This window comes from Sciurus carolinensis, chromosome 18, assembly GCF_902686445.1.
Source record: "Sciurus carolinensis chromosome 18, mSciCar1.2, whole genome shotgun sequence".
Lineage (NCBI taxonomy): Eukaryota > Metazoa > Chordata > Mammalia > Rodentia > Sciuridae > Sciurus > Sciurus carolinensis.
The window spans coordinates 12,460,189-12,481,443 of NC_062230.1; the positions used below are offsets into that span (position 1 = coordinate 12,460,189).

At 55.1% G+C, this 21,255-nt stretch overlaps 1 protein-coding gene across 3 annotated transcripts in view; it reads right to left on the reverse strand.

Annotated features, from left to right (window-relative positions):
- Positions 1 to 21,255, reverse strand: part of Mmd2 (monocyte to macrophage differentiation associated 2) — a 47,025-nt gene that overhangs the window by 15,163 nt on the left and 10,607 nt on the right. For all 3 annotated transcript variants that reach the window (XM_047534198.1, XM_047534197.1, XM_047534199.1), the window contains exons 2-3: positions 3,347 to 3,428; positions 904 to 1,064 (exon numbers count right to left, since the gene is read on the reverse strand). In XM_047534198.1, the coding sequence (XP_047390154.1) occupies positions 904 to 1,064; positions 3,347 to 3,428 (243 nt within the window). The remainder of the gene's footprint in view (positions 1 to 903; positions 1,065 to 3,346; positions 3,429 to 21,255) is intronic.

Sequence of the window (21,255 nt, forward strand, 5' to 3'; positions counted from 1 at the left end):
ACCGAGTCTGTGGTCATTTGTCATGGTAGGAAGGGGACAGGGAGGAGGGAGGGACAGGCTTCATCAGGAGCCTGGAGTCCTGGAAACAGCTCTGCTTAGACGGGACCAGTTAGGTGGCCTTGAGCAAGGCCCTGTCTGTGACGCCAGCATCTATGCCACACGCCACCACCCGGAGGAGCCTCGAGGACGGACGAGAAGGGGAACAAGCCAGTCCCCCAGGACGACCCTGCAGGAGTCCACTAGGTGCGGTTCTCAGTGCCCTCGAATTTCCCGAGACTGAAAACGGAAGGCTGGTACCAGAGACCAGGCAGGGCGAGAGGGGAGGGAGCGTCCAGCAGGCGCCGAGCTCCGGTGTGGGAAGACGGAAGGTTCTGGAGGCGGATGGTGGGATAAACAGGGCCAGTGTGCTCAATGCCACTGGACTGTCCACTTATTAAGGACCAAGATGGTGAATTCATATGGAAGTCGTGTTCATTTTATCACAGTTTAAAAAATTAAAAGCAAAACACATCGGAATTTGAGAACTCAGGGAGGCTTGTGCCTGCACTGCAGGGTTACTAGAAAGATGAAGGAATGGCATCCGGATCGTGCCGGGAACACAGGCGGCACCCGGGAGGGAGGGACGGCCCGGCGGCCCCACGGCCACGGGACTCTAGCAGTTCTGAGGGGGAAGCACGTGCACAGGGCTCCTGTGGGTGAGGAGTCCGTCCGGGTGGGCTCAACCCCAGCTGCCAAGGCCAAGCTTATCCCCCACCCCAAAGACAGCTCAGGGGTCACCCCACCCTCAGTGGCTCCTGGCCCAGCTAAGCAGGTCCCTGGCAAATTCGGTTCCCTGCCCCGTCCCTTGGGCCAGGGCCACCCTGTCCTGCTGGCGTCCCCTCCCGTGGGCTGGACACAGGCTACCTGAGGTGGCTCTTCTTCCAGGAGACAGTGTGGAATATGGTGGACACCACAAAGAGGCCACAGAGGCCAAGGCCATAGATCCAGGCGGAAATGGTCTCCCAGCTGTCATCGGACAGGAAGTAGAGGTTGGAGCTCCCGAGGATGCTGGGGATGATCCAGAGCTGGAGAGGGGTGACAGGTGCTGCAGGTCAGGGGAACGGGAGCCCGGTCCCCACGCGCCTCCCTCCCCTTCCTCTAGGACACGCCGTCAGGTGCCCCTGAAGAACTGAGTCCCGTTCTTTTATTGCACGTGAACAGATTCAGATGTACATTCAGTAGCCACACGGGGCCTAGCAGCTTCCAAGGTGAACCACGGAGATCCAGGTTGTCCATCGGGCTCTCCAGGGTCCTAAGGTCCTCTGCCCAGAGAACAGCAGCTCTGCAGCCCTGGTCCACCCTGAGCCACCGCCAGGGCACCCAGGTAGGCTGCGTGTCACATCATCACCCCCTTGGATTCCCTGAAGCCTGAGCTCAGCCCAGAAGAGCCCAGGTGCCCAGATGCCACTCAGCTTACGAAGGGTTCAAACAGCGGATAATCCATCAGGGTCGGCTGCAGAGGATAGGACCTCGAGAGCCTCTGCCTTGACAGGTGCATCTGCTGCCCCTCCGTCCCTGCTGCACCTCCCTGCTCTTCCTCCTGCTCTGCCCAGGCAGCGCTCTGACCTGACCTCCCTTCTTCCAGGGTGACCATCTTTCCTGCCTCAGAGCATTTTGGCAATGCTGTTCCCTCTTCCTGGACATGCTGTTCCCTCCTCTCCCCGGGTGGCTGGCTACTTGTCACCCTTCAGTGTCCATAAAGATGTCACTCTCACAGAAGCACCTGCTCTGGCCTCCCTGTCTGCCAGGGCCCCTCCTGTCTGCTCTCACAGCCCCCTACCCCCAGGGCAGGTCCCACATTGCCTGTTCCTTCCTGTCCCGCCTGCCCTGAGCTCCAGTGTTACTGGAGACCATGAAGAGGAGGCGCCAGGTCGTGAGGGGTGCATGAGGGACAGGTGGATGGATGAGCGCTGTAAATGCCAAAAGGGGGTCGGATAGAAGCGTGGAGAACCCAGCTCCAACCAGAGCATCTTTGGGGATTCGCTTAAAGCAATCAACATGCAAAACTGACCCAAGTAAGTTGCAAAGGGCAGCAGTCCCTGCCGGCCCAGTTGTCAGGACCAGAGAGGGTGATGGACGGGGAAGGATGCACAGCAACATACGATGGACAGGGGTGGTCCACCCGCACCGCTGCACACTGCACGCTGAACATCAGGCAAGACAGGAGCGTGGTGGAGGAGGGGTCAGAGTTATAGACATATTAAGGTCATTTTCCTTAATCTTATGTCACCTTAAAAAATGAACAGCACCATCTCGTGCTCCTGCATGAGGCTCTCATCCTCTTGGTGACCCACCCTTCCCTCCCCGCGTGCTCCCAGGGCTGGCTAAGCGTGTGTCCAGTACGTGCTCACTTAACAGAGGCTGGGACGGTGCCGCTACACCTCCAGAGCCCTCTGGGCACAGCCAAGTCCACCTGCAGCTTCGGGCGGAGATCAGAGCAGAGGCTGGTCCTCCGCTCACGCCCCGCCCACGCCCCGCCCACACCAGCAGCACCCGCTCAGCACCTCTGCCCGGCACAGGCACATGCACCGTGACTCCGGTGACACTTAAGCCGCCCTTGGGAGCGACTCTCAGGACACCCCTTCTGCAGATGAAGAAACCAAGCTCCACTCTAGGATGGAGCTGGGATCCGGAGACCGGTCTTCCTTTGCCGGAGGCTGGCTCCTGTGACCTTAGCTTGTGACCTGGGGCAAGTCCTCTGGCCCAGCCTCAGCTTCCTCCTCTACAAAACCCAGATCTCCTGTTCTCAGGGGGGTGACTACGCAGCCCACGCAAGATGGGGCTTCCGTGTGGCGCCAGGCGCTCAGCCCGACCACCTGTTCCCTGTTCTCGCACCCGCACCAGCTGTGGGAGCCTGGGTTCAGCTGAACCCCCACAGTCCTGGGCCCCGAGAGAGGCGGGGGCGGGACGAGAAGCCATTCAAGTCCCTCCTCTGCCCCAGACGCCAAGGAGCCCCTGCAAGGACTCAGATTACACTGCCGTCAAGAGCAGAGCTGGCACCCCCGGGGGCACCAGGGACCCCCGGGCACCAGGAGCCGCTTGCAGAGTGGCTGAGCAATGGACTGGCCAGTCCAGCTGGGGACGCTGCGGGGCAGCCAGTGCGCACCTGCTCAGGGCTCCCCAGCAGCGGGGCAGCGGGGAAGGACTTGGGGAGCATTTCGGCGAGGCCACGGAGGACGGGAAGGACTCCTGGGGCGGGGGTGGCAGGGGTTCCGGGCAGTGGGAACAGCATGGGCAAAGTCCCGCTGCCCCCTGGCCCCGCCCAGAAGCGCCCCTGGCAGCGCTCAGCCCCCCAGGGCAGACTCACAGCGTGGGTGGCGCAGTTGGCCGCGTGCTCGTACTCCGTGGGTTGGTACCTCTTGTGGGCGGGGACCCGGTGGTTCATGAACCTGGAACGAGAGGCAGAATTCCAGGGGGCTCAGCTGGAGAGGCCAGGAGTCCTGACGGCCTCACCCCTATAGCGGGGAAAGGCGCCCTCTCCTCCCTCTGCCATCTGCCCCTCCAGTTCAGATGGGGCGTCCCAGTAAACTCCGCAGAAGGCGAACGTGCGCTTCGTACGCGGACACGCCCATCGTGATGATGGCAACAGGAGCCGAACCCCCGTCAGGGGCTGTCAGCTACAGGATGCGGTGTTCCATGATTTTTGTTTGTTTGTTGGGGCTTTTTTTTTTTTTTTTTTTTTTTTTTTTTTTTGTCGTTTTGGTACTGGGGATTGAACCCAGGGGCCACTGAACCACATCCCCAGCTCGTTTTATTTTTTATTTTGAGACAGGATCCCGCTAAATCGCTTAGGACCTCACTAAATTGTTGGGGCTGGCTTCAAACTTCCGATCCTCCTGCTGCAGCCTCCCAAGCTGCTGGAATTACAGGTGTGCGCTGCTGCACCTGGTTTCTGATTTTTTAAAGTGTAACTTACACACAGTGTAGTTCCCCAGGGGTAGAGACCCATGAATCTTTTTTTTTTTTTTTTCAGCAATATTTTTTAAATGGACACAATAGCTTTATTTTGTTTATTTTTTATGTGCTGCTGAGTATCGAACCCAGAGCCTCACACGTGCTAGGCAAGTGCTCTTACCACTGAGCCACAAAGCCAGCCCATAGAGCCCGTGAATCTTGACATACACACACCCACATAACAGCACTTAGGACATGGCCAAATGCCCTTCTGCCCCTCCCCAGTGTGTATCTTTCCCCAAGGAAATCACCTTTTGACATTGTCATTATAGATCACTTTTTCCTGCTCTACAGTTTGCTATTGCACACACCCTCTTATTTCTGACGTCTTTTGCTCCAGTGATTTTTGTGAGATTCATCCATGTTATTAGACACAGCAACTGGTTGTTTTCATGGCTGTAGAGTATTCCACTGGGTAAATAAGCCATATATGATTCATCCAAATGGCTGCAGGTGGACATTCCAGTTTAGGGCAATGATAACTCTCTTCATGAACACTTTTGTGCACATCTTTTGGTGAACATGTGCATTTGTTCCTGCTGAGTTTGGCTCTACCTGCAGAATTGCTAAGTGACTTCATTTTAAAAATAAACATTCCTGATATTTTGGTGATTAGAAACTTTGAAGTGTTACCACCTCTGGTCCTCCCAGGAGCACCACACGGAGCTGTTATTGTGACTTGGGACTCTAACTGTCCTGGCTGACTTCCAAACCTGCCTCCACCATGACATGGCTGTGCGGGGCAGAGGTCAGCCTGAGATGGCATGCACGTGAGGGCCGGGGGTACCTGGCTCTCAGGACAGAGGACAGGATCAGGTGTGGGCAGCATTCAGGTCTGGAGCGCACAGGCTGGGATCAGGTGGGCGACCGGTTCTCCTTGAGTCTCGCCAGCATCATGCTCCAGAGGGGACAGACGCCGCCCCGACCCTCCAAAAGCTCTGCCCAAGTCTCCACCGTTGCTGTATGGACCCCCACACACACAAAAATAAATAAAATAAACTGGAATGAGTTCAGAGCACAGGGCTGCAAGCAGCCTGGTTCACCGAGCATTAACTGAACACCTTCTGTATGCTGGTGTCGTGCTAGTACAGCTTATGGGGCATTTCCTGAGCACTTTCTGTATGCTGGGACTATGAAGTAAAATCCCTGAGCATTGTTGAGGGCCCTCTGTGCCCTGGCTTTGTGTCAGCCTAATTCGCTGGACGTTCGTGGGCACCTTCTGCCTCTGGCCTTGCGTATGCTAGTGTGACCAGGGCGGAAGCAAAGGCCGGAGGGGGCTCTGCCAGGTGCTGACCTCCCCAGGGTCTGGTTTCCCTATGCTGGTCCCCTGGCACCTGCACCAGGCCAGGGGTTCAAGTCTGTCCACCCCCATCTTTTCGATCGCTGTCCCCTGCCTGCACGGCCATGGGACTCCATGGTCAGCATCAGGCTGAGCCCATTAGACACGTGGGAAAATAAAACCCCAGTCACTAGTCCCAGGGCTTCTGGGCAGAGCCGCCCGACCCCAAGGTCTAAGGGAGAAGACTAAGACCTGGGCCCCGGATCTCAGAGGAGACGGCAGGGACCCCACAGACGGAGCCCCAAAGCAGAGCCGCCCTGCAGCCCAGGACAACTGACCCAGGTGGCGCAGGATGTCAGCAGCAGCCGAGACCAGCTTTTTTTATGTTTAAGTTATTTTTTAGAACTTCACTTTATTTATTTATGTTTACGCGGTGCTGAGGATCCAGCTGGGTCCTCACACGTGCCGGGCAGGCGCTGCACCACGGAGCCAGGACCCCAGCCCCAGGGACCAGCTGCTTGGAGAATGGCAGGGCCAGGGTCCTGGTCTGAACCGCGGCCTCTCAAAACGCTGGCGCTGAGGTCCCGAGCCCCAGGCCTGACCGGTGACCTGATCTGGGAGTAGGATCTTTGCAAATGGCCTCTCTTCAGATGAGGCCGGGATTCCACACGGAGAGAAGGCCGCCACGTGAGGACTGGGCCACCAGGGAGAGACGGCCACGCGGCCACACAGGCAGAGACCAGCCTCCGACCACCGAGCATCCTGGGCGCCGGCAGCCGCCAGGAGCCAGAGGGGGACCCGCAGCCCCCAGCTGCCCCCGCCTTGATCCCGGACTTGGAACCAAGTGAATGCCGATCTGTCCCTGCAGCCCGAGGACACGGTCCCAGGTACGCACTGCGGTCATGGCGACGGGCTCTGCCTGGAAGCCCCAAGGCGGCTGTGCCGATGGCCAGTCCACACCGCCACCACCCAGTCGGGGACCACAGCAGTCACCTGTGGAGGGACCACAGGTGGGCACCTGCCCCAGGCGCGGCCTGGCCACCTCTCCTCCCCTGCACTTACACAAACGCCCCGCGCCACCCACAGCGCCAGCCACGCGGGTTCGAGGGTGATGTCACGGTTGCCGTGGCGACCTGGGACAGCCAGTTATTTATTTATTTCTGGGCTCCACAAGACTTCCCTTGTCTCTCACTTATGCTGCCGCTATTGAAGGCCAGCGAGGGAGGGGACGAGAGGCCAGGAGACGGGGCCAGGCCGGGCAGAGGCCCAAGAAACAGTTCCCACCACCCCAAAGACCCGGGGACGTTCCTTTAACCCCTTGGGGCCCCCTTCCTTCCTAAGCCCCACTCAAAGAAGACAGAGGGTTTTTTTTTTCAATTTTACATTATGATTTGCAGCCATAAAGTTTTCTTGGCTATCGTTTTTTGAACTTGGATCAATGTCTCCATCACAGAAACGTCACGACCGTCAAGATGAACAACAGTCCCATCAGGTCCCCACGCCCCAGTTCCTCTGTCCCCAGCGCCTCTCCAGCCTCAGCCCCCATGGCCACCGCTCTGAACTCTTTCTAAGTTTTGCCTTTCCCAGAATGTCATACACAGAGTCATCCCACAGCCGTACAGCCTTAAAAAGTGTTCAAAAAGTTGCCATGGTATCAAGTCAAAGGACATTTTATTTTTATTTATTTATTTATTTAGATGTCAGGGACTGAACTCAGGGGCACTTAACCACTGAGCCACATCCCCAGCCCTTTTTTGTATTTTATTTAGAGACAGGGTCTCACTACATTGCAGAGGGCCTCTAAGTTGCTGAGGCTGGCTTTGAACTCTCGATCCTCCTGCCTCGGCCTCCCCAGTTGCTGGGATTACAGGCAGGCGTCACTGTGTCTGGCCAAAGTGCATTTTTAAATGAAAAGGAACTATGTTTTAGATGCCAAGCAGGATTTACTTATTTTCTATTAGGATGAATCTAAGACAGACTTATTTACACTAAAAGCAAACAGACTCTTCTGAAGATAGTCTCACCTTTCTGAGCAATGATCCCCACATCTTCCATCCTATTTCCCTCGTAGAGGCTTCTGAGCCTGGTTTTTCTCATCTAGCATAACACATTTGTGAATCATCCTTGATGTTATATGATCCTTCGTTTTATCTATTTTTATTTCATTTAATTATTTTATTTTATGGGTGCTGGGGATTGAACCCCTGGGCATGTTAAGGACACACTTCACCTATGGGCTACACCCCCAGGCCTCCTTCCTTTACAGGGCTGAGTAGTATTCCACTGCATGAATGTACCAGAATTTATTCATCCCCAGTAGAGGGACAAGGGCTTCATTTTTGCAGGGTGTGGGGGGTGGGTACCGGGGATTGAACTCAGGGACACTCAACCCCTGAGCCACATTCCCAACCCTATTTTGTATTTTATTTAAAGACAGGGTCTCACTGGGTTGCTAAGCGCCTCATGTTGCTGAGGCTGGTGTTGAACTGGTGGTCCTCCTGCCTCAGCCTCCTGAGCTGCTGGGCTTACAGATGTGCGCCACAATAAGGGCTTCATGTTTAACAGCTGGAATCATAATTGAGATGCTTCAGAACAGAGCTGGTAGAGAGGTAACCTCAAGACTACAGCAAGTTTCTCTTGAAAGAGTCAATGCTTCTAGCGGCATGTTGCTGGTGAGACTAAAGAGGGAAACTGGGTTTTCTCCTTCCCCTCTGGAGAACAGAATCCCATTCTGTGGCCAACCTTTGCAGCTCTGATGTGGTCACAACCACTTGGAGGGTTCCCAAACTAAGCCAGGATCCGGACCAGAAACTGGCAGGAGAAGAACACAGAATACTGAATCCTGAACTGCAGGAGCGCGGGCTTTGGAGCTAGGCACGGCAAGGAGGAGCCCTCTGCAGGGTCACGTAGCTGCTGTGCCAGCTGGTGGCATTTACTTAACATCTCTGGGCTGCTGATTCCTGGTGTGTGAAAGGGGAGCATACTACCTAGCCTGCAGGACCCACGGAGAATATGGCTCAAGACTCACATGGGACCAGACACGGCAGGTGCCCAAATTCTCCTTTTACCTCCCCCAGAAGGTTCCCCCAAGAGCCCAGCACCTTTCCCTTACTGAAGCCTAACCCATCCAGGTACCTCACACTGGGTGGCAGGGGCTCTCAAAGTCCACAGCATTGGAATAAAGGTTAGGCCACTGGCACTCAATCTTGGTTGCACATAAGAATCACCTGGGTGCCAGGTACAGTGGCAAACACCTGTGGTCCCAGCTACTCAGGAGGCAGAGGCAGGAGGATCACTCAAGTCCAGGAGTTCAGGGCCAGCCTGGGCAATACAGCGAAACCACATCTTAGTTTACATGTATTGCCTGGGAAAGGCTGGGTAGAGAAACCAAATGTGGTCTACCTGTACAGTGGAATATTACTGAGTCATAGAAAAGGATGAGGTACTGATAGATGGTACAGTTTGGAGGAACCTCCAAAATACTAGGCTGAGTGAAAGAAGTCAGACATAAAAGATCATATGTTGTATAATTTCATTTATATGAAATATACACAATTAGCAGGCATGCACCACTGCACCTGGCCAAGAATCTTTGTTAGCACCTGTGATCTCAGCAACTAGGGAGGCTGAGGCAGGAGGATCATAGGTTCAAAGCCAGCCTCAGGAACTTAGTGAGATCCTGTCTCAAAATAAAACAGAAAAAGGCCTGGGGATGTGATTCAGTGGTAAAGTACCCCTGGGTTCAATCCCAGTATCCCTCCCCGCAAAAAAGAATTCACTTAAGGACCCTTAGGGAAGTTGATGGGAGACTGCTTGTTAGATCACAGTATTGACTCTGATGTGGAAGGTTCTGGGAGCTGGGTGTCAAGGTTCTGAAGGAGAATGTATGGTGATGTGTTCCAGGAGGAAATGTCAAGGCACCTGCAGAGAGAGCCACCAACAGGGCAAGGGCCGTGAAACATCAGCAGCTGGTGAATCTAAGTCTGTTCATTGAATTTTTCTTGCAATTCTCCTTTAAGCAGGAGAAATTCTAGGCTACTCGAGATGCACCTAGCAGGATGGATGAGCAGGCCAGAGTGAATGTTGCCATCCAAATCAGTCACTGGGGGAGATCTTAAAAATCCCAATGCCAGCCGGGCACGGTGGCGCACACCTGTGATCCTAGCGGCTCAGGAGGCTGGGGTGGGAGGATCACGAGTACAAAGCCAGCCTCAGCAATTTAGTGAGACCCTAAGCAACTCAGTGAGACCCTGTCTCTAAATAAAATCTTAAAAAGTGCTGGGGATGTGGCCAGTGGTCAAACCCCTCTGGGTTCAATTCCTGCTGTCAAAGGGAAAAAAATCCCAATGCTCAGGTTGCAGCCCAATCAGAACAGACTCACCAGGGTGAGGCTGGGATTTTTAAAATCTTCCAGGTGATTTCAATGTGCAGCCAAGGCGGGGAACCAGGGCCTGGAGGAAGAGCCCCACAGAGCTGATGGTGGTGCCACGTGCCACACGGCAGGGGACTCACGGTTGGTTCCCAAGGCCACCACGAGAGCACCCGGCCCAGCAGGGGTAGCAAGCAGGCTCCAGCCCAGAGCCCGAGTGTAGCTTGGAATGAAAGCTGTGGAAAATGAGCAACGCCTGCACGGGCCCAGGGCAGGCCGGGAGCAGACACGCCGGCTCAACCAGGGACCCAAGTGCTTCCTCCAACTCTGCGGGCAGGGCAGGGCCGACACCCTCCTCGCTGTATCTGGGGATTCAGAGACGTTATCTTCAGGCTCCAGGTTCACTTTCTCCAGCGCATCCCCTTGTCCTTTCCGCCCCAGCTGCGCTTCTGACGGCAAAGATCGTATCAGCCTTTCACACTATAGTATAATACACCTGACCAACTCCCATAAGGTAGTTGGCTGTGGCCCCGAAGGCCAAGGAAGGGAAGAGGCAGAGCTACCTCTGCTGGGTCTGGGCACCCAAGCCACAAGCTGTGCACCATCCTGCTCTCTCTGAACCTGGCCGCCCCCGCCTCTGTTTGAGTGTGAGGTGTCCCCCAACGCTCCTGTGTGCACTCAGGATTATTCGGAGGTGAGATGATTCGATTCTGAGAGCGGCGCCCTGATACCAGTTCAATGGACTGACGGGGTGGGAGGCGGAGGCGTGGCTGGAAGAGGCGGGTCACTAGGGGCGTGGCCCTCAAGGGTGCGTCTTTCCTGTGGCCCCGTCCCCTCCCCTCTGCTTCCCGGCTGGCCCATGAAGCGAGAGGCCTCCCTCTATCACCCCTTCTGCGGTGACGTCTGCCTCACCCCGGGCCCAGAGCCATGGCCTCAGCCGACCGTACACTAACCCTCTGAAACCGTGAGCCAAAATAAACTTTTCCTCCCTAAGTTGTCCTTGTCCGGTATTTTGATCACAGCGACACAAAGCTGAGAACAACAGTCCCTCCACCTTAGAAAGTCACACCCCATCAACGCTGGGCCGTTACTGCCTTCTCCTGCCTCTTAGGCCAAAGCTATTTCTTGCCTGGAATTCCCCTTCCTCTTTCCTCTTCCTGGAGAACTCATGGTCAGAGAGACCCGCAGCTGCCCAAGCTGACCTCACACAGCACCCTAGGATGCAGCCTTGATTTTGCGTGTTTCTGGGTCTGCATCTGCCCCCTCCCCCCATTCCGAACTGGGGATTGGTCCTGATTCCTTACCAGGTGAGCAACAGGTAACTCCTGGCGAATAAACCAACAATCCATCATCTCAGAGCATTTATTAAGACCTTGCAGATTGGAGATTATGAATTAGGAACAATTCCAGCCTGAAACCTATAGAAACCTTGGGGCCACCAGGCCTGGTAGGTCACACCTGTAATCCCAGCAGCTCGGGAGGCTGAGGCAGGAGGATCGAAAGTCCAAAGCCAGCCTCAACAACCTAGCGAGGTCCTAAGCAAAGAGACCCTGTCTCAAAAATAAAAAAAAATATATAAAAAGGGCTGGGGATGTGGCTCAGTGGTTAAGACTCCAAGCAGTTTCACAGGGTCACACAGTCTTTATGGGCCAAGGTTAGTTTGCCGACCTGGAAAAGCAGAAAATATGAAGGGAAGCAAACTGGACCTTATCGTGAGCTGTACCAGCTGTACGGAGGCGAGCCGGATATGATTTTCTTGACGTTCCCGTGTTACTGGACAGCCACAGGGTTCCTTGGCTACTTTAGCATCTTTGTCTTTTGGCAACACTGACGCCTTGTCCCTGCTAGGCACGGAGCTACATCCCCAGCTCTTTAGTGATGGTTTTAAAAATCTAATAAAACAGAAATATTTTAGGACTTGTGAGGCCCTGGCTTCGAGCCATAGCTGCAAAAGAAGAAGAAACTTCAAGCAAAACAAATGTTTTAAGTATCGAAATCTGGGTTTGAAATCAACATTCAAGACCAGAGGTTCTCTCCTGCATCAGAATTCAGGAGGGAAGGTGCTGGCTGGAGAGACCAGGCAGCCACCCAGGCACCCGTCCACCGCAGAAGGAATAAAGGGGACACAACCACACCGGGGCGTCCCAGAAACATCCAGAACGAATTTCTGCACACACAGAGACGCATGCAGTCCAATGCTGAATGCATATGCGCTTAGGCCCTATTTCCACCACCTTCAAGAGCAACTGGAGCCTGATGATAAAAAACGGAAGCGATTGCTCCCTGGGCAGGGCAGGGGCAGGGGCAGGTGGCGACGAGGGGCTGGGGACATTCTGCGCCTGCGTGTTGGGTCCCGCCCACTCCAGCTCCCTCCTCTGCAGTGTGGCGGGAGCCAGGCCCAACCTGAGTCCAGCTTCTGCAGTTCCTCCTTCTGCTGGCCTGTCCCCAGTGGGGGTCTGCCCCCCACCAGAGGGGAGGCCCAGGGAGAAGGGAAACTGCTACATACACCCCTCCCCAGCTGGGCTGGTGCCTGTCGGCAGCGACCCTGAGTCCCTTGGACAATGGACTAAAGAGGTTTGCCCAGGCTCCTGGACAAAGAGGGATCTGTCTGTCTGTCCCTCAGAGGCCAAGGGCAGCCCAGGGCCAAGCGGCCCCGGGAAGCCTCTCCCCCACCTCTCCAGCAGGGCCCCAGGCTGCTTCTTTGTGTCCATTCATGAATTCAAGGCTCCTCCTGAAAGGCTCAAGCGTCCTGGCTCGGTCTTTGGGAAAGAGCCCTTGGACTGGTGCCAGTGGGCATGGCCAGGAGATCAAGCCCTCGGGGAGAGCTGGGAAAGGGAAGGGAAACTGAGCAACAGGGGGAGGGGCTGAGGGGGTCATTTGCCAGGTCAAGGGACTCTGGCATTCTCCGCAGCACAGTGCACAGGCCAGGCCAGCCTGAGCCAGCGGTGCCACACACAGCTTCCATGTGAAGAGCCCCCGTACCTGGTGGCACTGACCAGCCAGGTCTGGGACCAGCCCCCAGCCCGGCCACAGGCTCTTCGACTCTCTGAGAAATCTCTTCCCCTCCTCAAGGATGCAGGTGTCTCCATAACAAAAAGCAAGTCCCACGGTGGCAGTGGTGCAGGCCTGTAATCCCAGCGGCTCAGGAGGCTGGGGCAGGAGGATAGCGAGTTCAAAGGCAGCCTCAGCAATTTAGGGAGGCCCTAAGCAACTCAGCGAGATCCTGTCTCTAAATAAAAAATAAAAAGGGCAGGGGATGTGGCTCAATGGTTAAGTGCCCCTGGTACCAAAGGGGGGGGGGGGGGGGAAGCGGGGTGGGGGTGGGGGAGGGCAGGGCAGAGGGGTAATCCCCTGCTCAGCCTCCCTGCCTCCTGGAAGATGATGGGTGAGGAACCATGGCAATGCTGGCTGCTCTGACTGGGTTAGGATGGGCCTTGCCCCACAAAAACCAGGCCTTCTTCACTACCCTGTCTCTACCCTGGTGCCTAGGCCACTCCAGTGTCAGGGCCCACAGACACCAGTCCTGGCCAGTGAGCGCTGCTCACACCTGACCTGGAGTTCTCATCCACCAATCACAACCCGGCTAATCCTATGACGTCATCGGCATCCAATCCCTGATCGGCCAGTCCCAGACTGACAGGTGCCGGTGTTACTTTGTTACTTTTATCTTGGTGTGTGTGGTGGGGGGTTGGAACCCAAGGTTTCACCGGTGCCGGGCAAACACCCCACCACTGAACAACCCCCCACCCAGTCCTAGTGTTACTTTTTAAGTTAATAAATCTTCAGCCAAAAGGATATTTTGTAAGTACCACTGTGGGAGGGATCTCTATTTCCCGTATGTTTTCTGTCCTGTCTCGGACTCCACGCCGGTCAGGATGACCCTTGGATATCGAGGACCCCATTTCAAGGAGACCTGCCTGGGCCACCCCTTCCTCCCACTCCTCAGAGAGACTGGGGCCCTGCACTCTCCCCTGACACCACCGCCAAGCCAGGGGCAAAGGGCCTCGGGGGATTGGGCGTCCTGCACACCCGGCTTGAGGAAAGCTCTGGATGTGGAACCTGACAGCAGCACTAGCCTTGCAGTCCAGCCCTGGCTGTGTGACCCAGGGCACAGCCTTTAGCCTCTCTGAGTTAGAGATCCTTCTGGAAACTTCACAAGCCACCTGTGAGAATGAGCCAAAACAGGGCGGCTGGAAGGCAGGTCTTAGCTCAGCTCCTGGTGCTCACCAAGCTCCAGGCACTTTACACTAGTGCTTTGAAGTCCCCCCTCCCCCACACACTCCCTTAAGGACAAATGACAGCATGCATTTTGCAGTGGGGTACCACATAGTTCAGGCACCACTGTAGGGATGTCAGACCCCGAGCCCTCGCTTCTGCCGTAGAGACCATGGGCCTCAGGGGCTGCCTGGTGGCTTCGCGGCTGTTCTCTGGACAGGGCCCTAGGGAGGAACTGTTGGCCAGAATAGGAGGAAGCGGCATCCAGAGCCTGAAGCCAGGGCCAGTGCATGTGACATCCACAGGGGTCCTGGCATGACTGCTCGTGCCCACCCTCTGCCCCTTGACAGGGTCACCACTGTCCCCATGCAGCCATGGGGGAGAGGGGAGGCAGCCAGAACACCCCTCCATCGACTCACGCCTGCCAGGGCAGAGCTGACACAGAGCGTGACAGGGTGGCCTCCTGCAGCTGAGAGCCAGGACCCAGCACACCTGAGAGAGATTCGGGAGGAGTCTGGACAGGCCACTCAGGGAGCCGCCAGGGAAGTGGGGTCCCCAGACTCCCAGCCCCTCACTCTGGGTCTCTCATCTTCCCTCAGGGAATTGCCAGGGTCCACTGGTCCACAGAAGCCCACCCTGTGCTGTGGGGACAAGCCCCTCACCTCTGCAGTCCCCTCTTCCCAGGGACACTCAGGGAAGCGTTGTCCAGAGGACAGTAACCAACGTGGCAGAAGGGATGACAAAGAGCCAAATGCTGGCTCCCCAAGGTCACTTCACGGGCAGTCCCCTCGCCTGCCCATAACACCTGGACGATCAGTGCTCCCATCTGACAGATGAGGACACCGAGGCCTCACAAGAGAGCGGAGTCCAAGTCTAACCGGCGGGTGGCAGCATGGCCCCCCCATGGGGTAGTTGTGGAGGTTCAAGGGGACGCCAAGGGTGGGGAGAGCAAGTGCCAGCCCAGTTTCCAGTCAGCCCTGCTTCCCGCCTCACAGGGCGGCAGCCTCATCCCCAGCGGGACTCCACACTCTGTTTGATACCCCAAAGTTCCAGCTCCCTGTGGAGTTGAGTCCAGTGAAGGTGAACCCCAACACCATACGATAGGACGGTGCTTCTCAAACTGCAGTCCGGACCAGCAGCACCAGCACCCCGGAGAGCACATGCTCCACCCCACCCAGACCTCCGGGGCCAGAGTCCCGGGGTGACCCCCACCTCCACACTCTTCCCTCCAGGGATTTGACGCCCACCAACACTGCTGCCCTCCATTCGTATAACACCAAAGCACCTTCTGCGCTCTCTCTGAAGGGTCCCAGCAGACCAAGACAGACCTCTGAAGACCAGCGGCATGCACCCCAGGCAAGCAAGCCCTGCTGCAGCATCCGTCTGTGGACAGGCCGGCTTGTGTGCACCGCACTTCGCAGTGTGCAAGCTCACTCATGTTGCCGGGTTCCAACAGGCAGGAGGCCCCTGAGGCAGGGCCATGCCTGCTTTGCTGGCCCACCTCTCCCTGGCCGGGCACTGGAGTACGGCCGTGGCAGCTCACGAGTTCCCCTCCAAAGCCCCTGAAGCTTGCAGAGCAAGGGTTGCTGAGCCATTTTTCAAACAAGAAGGAAGTTCCGCCTCCTGACAGGGTAGACTCCAAACCAAGGGTGTCAGGATGCAGGGGCTCCTGGGAGCTGCCATTCTTAGACTCTGGTCACCAAAGCACATGGGCTGTAGCACCATTGCCCATGATGCGGCCCAGGGCACTTGGTGTCTGCTCCCCTCCTGCTGGCTCTAGAAGGGTCAGGCCATTGCCCTGTCTGCCCTCTCCCTCATAAACCCAGTGAGCTGTGGCAAACACGCTCCAGGATCTGCCCCCTGCCACATCCTGGTCTCTGCAGTTTCCCCCTCCCTGATACCAGAGGGAATTTTGACCAAGCAGCATTTCCTGTGAGCTCGGGGAAGGACCACCCTCCTCACAATGGTAGCGCCCGGGACGCTCTTCTAAGACAATCCCAGACCGGGTCCCCTGGGAAAAACTCTAGAGAGATTGAGCAAATCCCTTCCTCTTCTCCCAGGGGATCTTCAGTCCAGAGGTGGGGCGCCTGGAGAGACCCCTTCCTGCGGGGACCATGGCATCCCGGCGAGCAGCCTTCCACCCTTGGGAGCCCCGAAGCAGATCTCCCCATGGCTGCACTCGGTGCTGCAGCTCTAGCCAGTGAGGGGAAGAGCGGAATATGCTGGAGGCCTCGCACGTGCCCTTACCCCACCACAGCCCAACTCTGCCAGTGGCCAGGAGTCCAAAAGGCCATCCCGGGAACAATGACAAGATGAAAATTCCAGAGCAGAAGGCTGTGGGGTGTGCTGAGCCAGTTCCTAGTCTCCTGTGAGCCGATGTGTCCCTGAGCAATTCAGCTGCCTGCATGGAGAAACAGATGCCCCCAGAGACCCACAGAGCTCAGGGGCAAAATGTACACACACGTCCTGCACGCCACCCCAGAGGCTTCACCGATCCGAAACTCCATCCACACATCCAAGAATAACTGTGCTCCAAAGATAGACTAATAGATGTTCCCCACCTCTGAGGCCTTTCTTGGAAAGAAATGATATCTTGGCTTTACCTTGAAGCCAACCCACTTTGGAATACTGAGTGAAGATTGTGTGTGTGTGTGTGTGTGTGTGTGTGTGTGTGTGTATGCGCGTACATGCACTAAGTGTATGCTCATCACTAAGAGATGAGCTTGAAAAAATCACAAAACTGCAAACCCTAATGAAACAACTGATTCAGACAATGATAACCAATGGCCACTGAGACCACAGAAGGAGAGGTTGCCTAGCAACAGGGTACTCCAAGGTTGCCGAGCATCACCCCAGGGTTATCTTGCAGGACTTGCTGATCAATCCAGCATCACCAGAAGCAGGTTGACCAGATGTCTTGTGCTCCCTGGTAAGAAATGTACTACATGGTCTATGAAGGTTCCTAGTCATTCCTGCCAGAAATGTCAATCCTGAATCTAATCAAGCCCATGTAGTGCAGATGCACTAATATGGGAGCCACCAGTCCCAGGAGCTAATTGCACATAAATTCATTAAAAATAAATTAAAGCATGCCTGTAGTCCCAGCGACTTGGAAGTCTGAGACAGGAAAAATCATCTGAGCTCATGAATTTTGAGCAACATAGCTAGATCCTGTCTCAAAACAAATAAATAAATTTAAAATTGAAGTTCCTGAGTCACATTAGCCACATTTCAAATGCTCAGTAGGAATTGCTGCTGGAGTGACAGTAGCAGAGTATTAGGGAAGACAGTGTCCTTACCCCCAAGAGAGGTGTGTGTGCCTAAGAAATACCATCTGGGATCTGTCGACAAACACAAAGCAAAAGCAGAGAGATGGAGCAAATATGCAAGACACTGGTAGGTCATCAGTCATTTAAGGCTGTGGGCATCAGGGGTGTATTACACCATCCTTTGTACTTTTACGAATGAAAGTTTTCATGTTAAGAGTACTATAGTACTTGTGTAATATCAAAATACCCCTTCCCCCCACACACATAGTGCTACCAAATGAAATGGTGACTTTACAGGGGAGAAACTGCCCGGGCTGGGTATTTTAGAAGTGTGAATATCCTGAAAGACAGGGAGGCTGGGGAGGAGTTCTGGAGTCCGGGAAGACAAAAGGTATAATGTGCGATCCCCAGCCAGATCCTCCTGGATCAAGGAAGCTGCCTGGAAGAAACAACTGGGATAATCATGGGGGTAATCAGTAAAATCTGAATATGGAGTCTGCGTTAGGGTGTGGACGGCATTTTGGGCCCCCAGGAATGCATGTGTTGCCGGCCTGACTGTAATGGTGTTGGGTGGGGGCTTTGGGAGTGATTAGGTTGGAGGGGGTGGCCCTCATGAGCGGGATTTGTGCCCTTATAAGAAAACACCAGAAGCCGGATGTGATGGCACATGCCTAAAATCCCAGCAACTCAGGAGGCTGAGACAGGAGGATCAAGAGTTCAAGTCAGCCTCAGCAACCTAGTGAGGCCCTAAGTAACTTAGCAAGACCCTTGCCTCAGAATTTAAAGTAAAAAGGGCCAGGGATGTGGCTCAGTGGTTAAGTACCCCTGGATGCAATCCCCTGTACAGAAAAAGAAGAAAGAAGGGGAGGGGAACGGGAGTGGGGAGAGGAGGGGAGGGGGAGGGAAGGGGGAGGGAAGGGGGAGGGGAGGGGGAAGGGAGGGGGAGGGGGAGGGGAGGGACAGAGGATGACAGAAAGCTCTCCCCTCCCCTTCTGCCCTCTGAGAACACAATGAGAAGTTGGCCTCTACAACCCACAAGAGAATCTGCCCATGCTAGGACCCTGATCTGAGACTCACAGCCTCTAGAACTTGGAGAAATAATTCGTGTCATGTGGAAGCTGACGGGTCTGTGGTATTTTGTAAGAGCAGCAGAAATAGGCTAAGGCAATTTGAGAATAATGTTGCATCAATATAAATATTCCTTTTTTTCTATTTCCTTCCACAGTTAAGAAGTCGCCTGCTAATGATACCATTCCAGCTAAGTTTTTAAAACAATTTTAATTGTAGTAAAATACACCTCATATGTGCCACCATCTTAACCACTTTTAAGCGTCCCATCCAGTGGCATTAAGCACATTTACATTGTGCAGGGTCACTACCGTCCACTCCAAACCTCTTCCTCTTTCCAAATTCAAACTCTCTCCATTTAACACTAACTCCCCTCCCCGAGTCCCTGGCACCCGTGATTCCACTTTCCGTCTCTGGATTTGCCTCTTCCAGGGACCTCACATGGGGGAATCACAAGCTGTTCATCTTCCTGTGACCAGCTCATTTCACTGAAGAGACTATCTCATGGCTTGTCCCTGCTAAAGCATGACAGATATCTTCCCTTTTTAAGGCTAAGTTTCCTGATTTTGACCTCATTTCTTTTTTTTTTTTTTTTTTTTTCTTTCTTTGTCTTTTGGTACCAGGGATTGAAGTCAGGGGTACTTAGCCACTGAGCCACATCCCCAGCCCTATTTTATATTGTATTTAGAGACAGGGTCTCATTGAGTTACTCAGGGCCTCATTAAGTTGCTGAGGCTGGCTTTGAACTCACGATCCTCCTGCCTCAGCCTCCCAAGGCTCTGGGATTACAGGCATGCGCCACCATGCTCAGTTTGACCTCCTTTCATAAGAAAGCACCCTGGCGTCCACCTTGGCAGTCCCTGAGGGTGTGCCCCTGCCTTAGTTCCTCTTTCTAAAGCCCAAAACATGCCACCCACAGCTTTAAAGCCCTCAGTGGCTCCATGGGGCCCACAGAACAACCCCAAGTGATGGGCGTAAACCCCACCCCCGAATCCTCCCAGCACCCTGTGCTGTGGCCTCCCCAGCCTTCCTGGGCCCCCCAGCACTTCACTCTCGGTGCCCACCCTCCTAGCCCCACGATGTCAGCTGCGCTGAAAACTCACGCTCACTCTGAAGGACCTACCCATGGCCTTGGCCTCACTGTGGCTCCTCCTCTGCTATGGCGACCACTGTACTTTGTGTCCACACGGCATCTGTCGCTTCTTATTTGTATGACTTCTCCCACTTCATTTTGGCCTCCTCACATTCCATGGGGTTCAGGCGGAGCTGCACCCCACTCCACCCCAAGCCATGCCCAACTCCCCATCTCCAAACTCTAAGGACGGAGAGGTGAGGCAAACCAAGCACAGTGACAGATGGAGGGATGGACTGCAGACCAGGATGAGGAACTGCATCCGGGACTGGGGTGGACCTGCAGAGAAAAAGAAATTCTTTCCCCAAGAGCAGCAGAGCCCAGAGGGGGAGACAGACAGTACTTCTGGGTCCTCTTGGAGTCCCTGGATCCAGCAGTACCTGAACCCAGTAATTTTGGTCCTTTTAGTTCTAGACACCAATCCTTTATTTTTGTTTCTTCTCCTCCTCCTTCACTTCTTTCCATCTCCTTCTTTCATTTCTTCTCTTTCCTTTCTCTCCTTTTTTGGAAGACTGTTTGAATTGGATTTCTTTTATTTATAACTGAAATATCTAAACCCACTCCCAAGCCTCTCCTCACTAGGGCACAAAAACAAAGATGGTGCCCACATTCCCTGCGCACTTATCCATATCTCAGTTGCGGCCTTTGCTCCCATGGTGTCATTAGCTTCTGGAGGCGGGGAAGCAGGCTCTGCGTCTGATTCTCCCCAAGTCCCCGGCTCTCGACGAGCCTTTTCGATGAACCAGTGAACCAACCAACCAGCTTGGGCAGTGGAGAAGCCTGGGGTGACCACCACCTACCAGAGCACACCAGCCCCTCAGGGGACTGCAGGGGGTCCGAACAGCCCCAGCCAGCCCCTGGCAGGTTATGGCCTGTGGGAGGTGAGCAAAGGTACAGGACCCGCAGCACATCCTCCGCTCAGCAAGGAAGGCTCCAGCTGATGTGCCAGAGACGCTGGGGCTCGGGACAAACCGGAAGGGCGGGCTGCGCCTCGATGTGTCTGAAGGTGCGTTTCTGCACAGCTGTGGCAGAGGAGTTTCCAGACAGATCTCATTTCCTGTTCCCCACTCCTCACCTCTCAGTTCAGCCCTTCAGTCTGGGAGGATCATGGTGGCACTGCCTGTGATTCCCACATTCTTGGGAGGCTGAGGCAGGAGGATCGCTTGAGTCCAGGAGTTTGAGGCCAGCCTGGGCAACACAGCCAGGCAAGCTGCAACCGGCAGGTACTAAAAGGACAGCTCCCTGGCACAGGCACAGCTCCCCTGCATCAGCCCACCATTTAATTGGCACCTACTGAATGCCACTTTACGTCATCCTGCAGACAGTCCTGTGAAGGCATCATGACCTTTGATGGCCCGTCCCCAGGCCTCCGGCCCTTACCTGGCCACCTGCCCACCGGAAGTGCTTTCATGAACTCTTCCAGGTCATCTGCTTCCCCCACACACCACGTGAGCTGCAGTCAGGCAGAGGATTGCGCAGGGCAGTCCTCCCCAGGACCTAGGACACTGCCCACACGTCTCAGGCTCTCTTACTGACACAGGAGTGAATGGAGGCAGACTTAGTGGGTGCACCCCAAGTGTCCGGGCGAGGGCAGTAAAGGTGCTCCTGCTTGTCCTCCCTAAGATCAAACATAATCAGAACATGACCCGGCCTCCCTCCCTTCCCTCTTCTGCCCCACCTCCAGCGACAGACTTGACCTGAAGGGGTAATTATTAACATCAGAGCCACAGAGTCCTCAGGGCGCATCACCCCCTGGCTGCCCCCTTGCCCTCTGGTGCTCCTGCTATTTGTTTGGTGAGAGCTGCAAACATGGCAGAGCCCCGGGGCTGCAGAGGCCTGACTTTAGCCTTGGAGCTCTGGCAGTTGGGCTTAGGGTAGGTCTGGGACAGGGTGGATAGAGAACAGCTGGGTGCCTGAAGGGAAGAGCTGG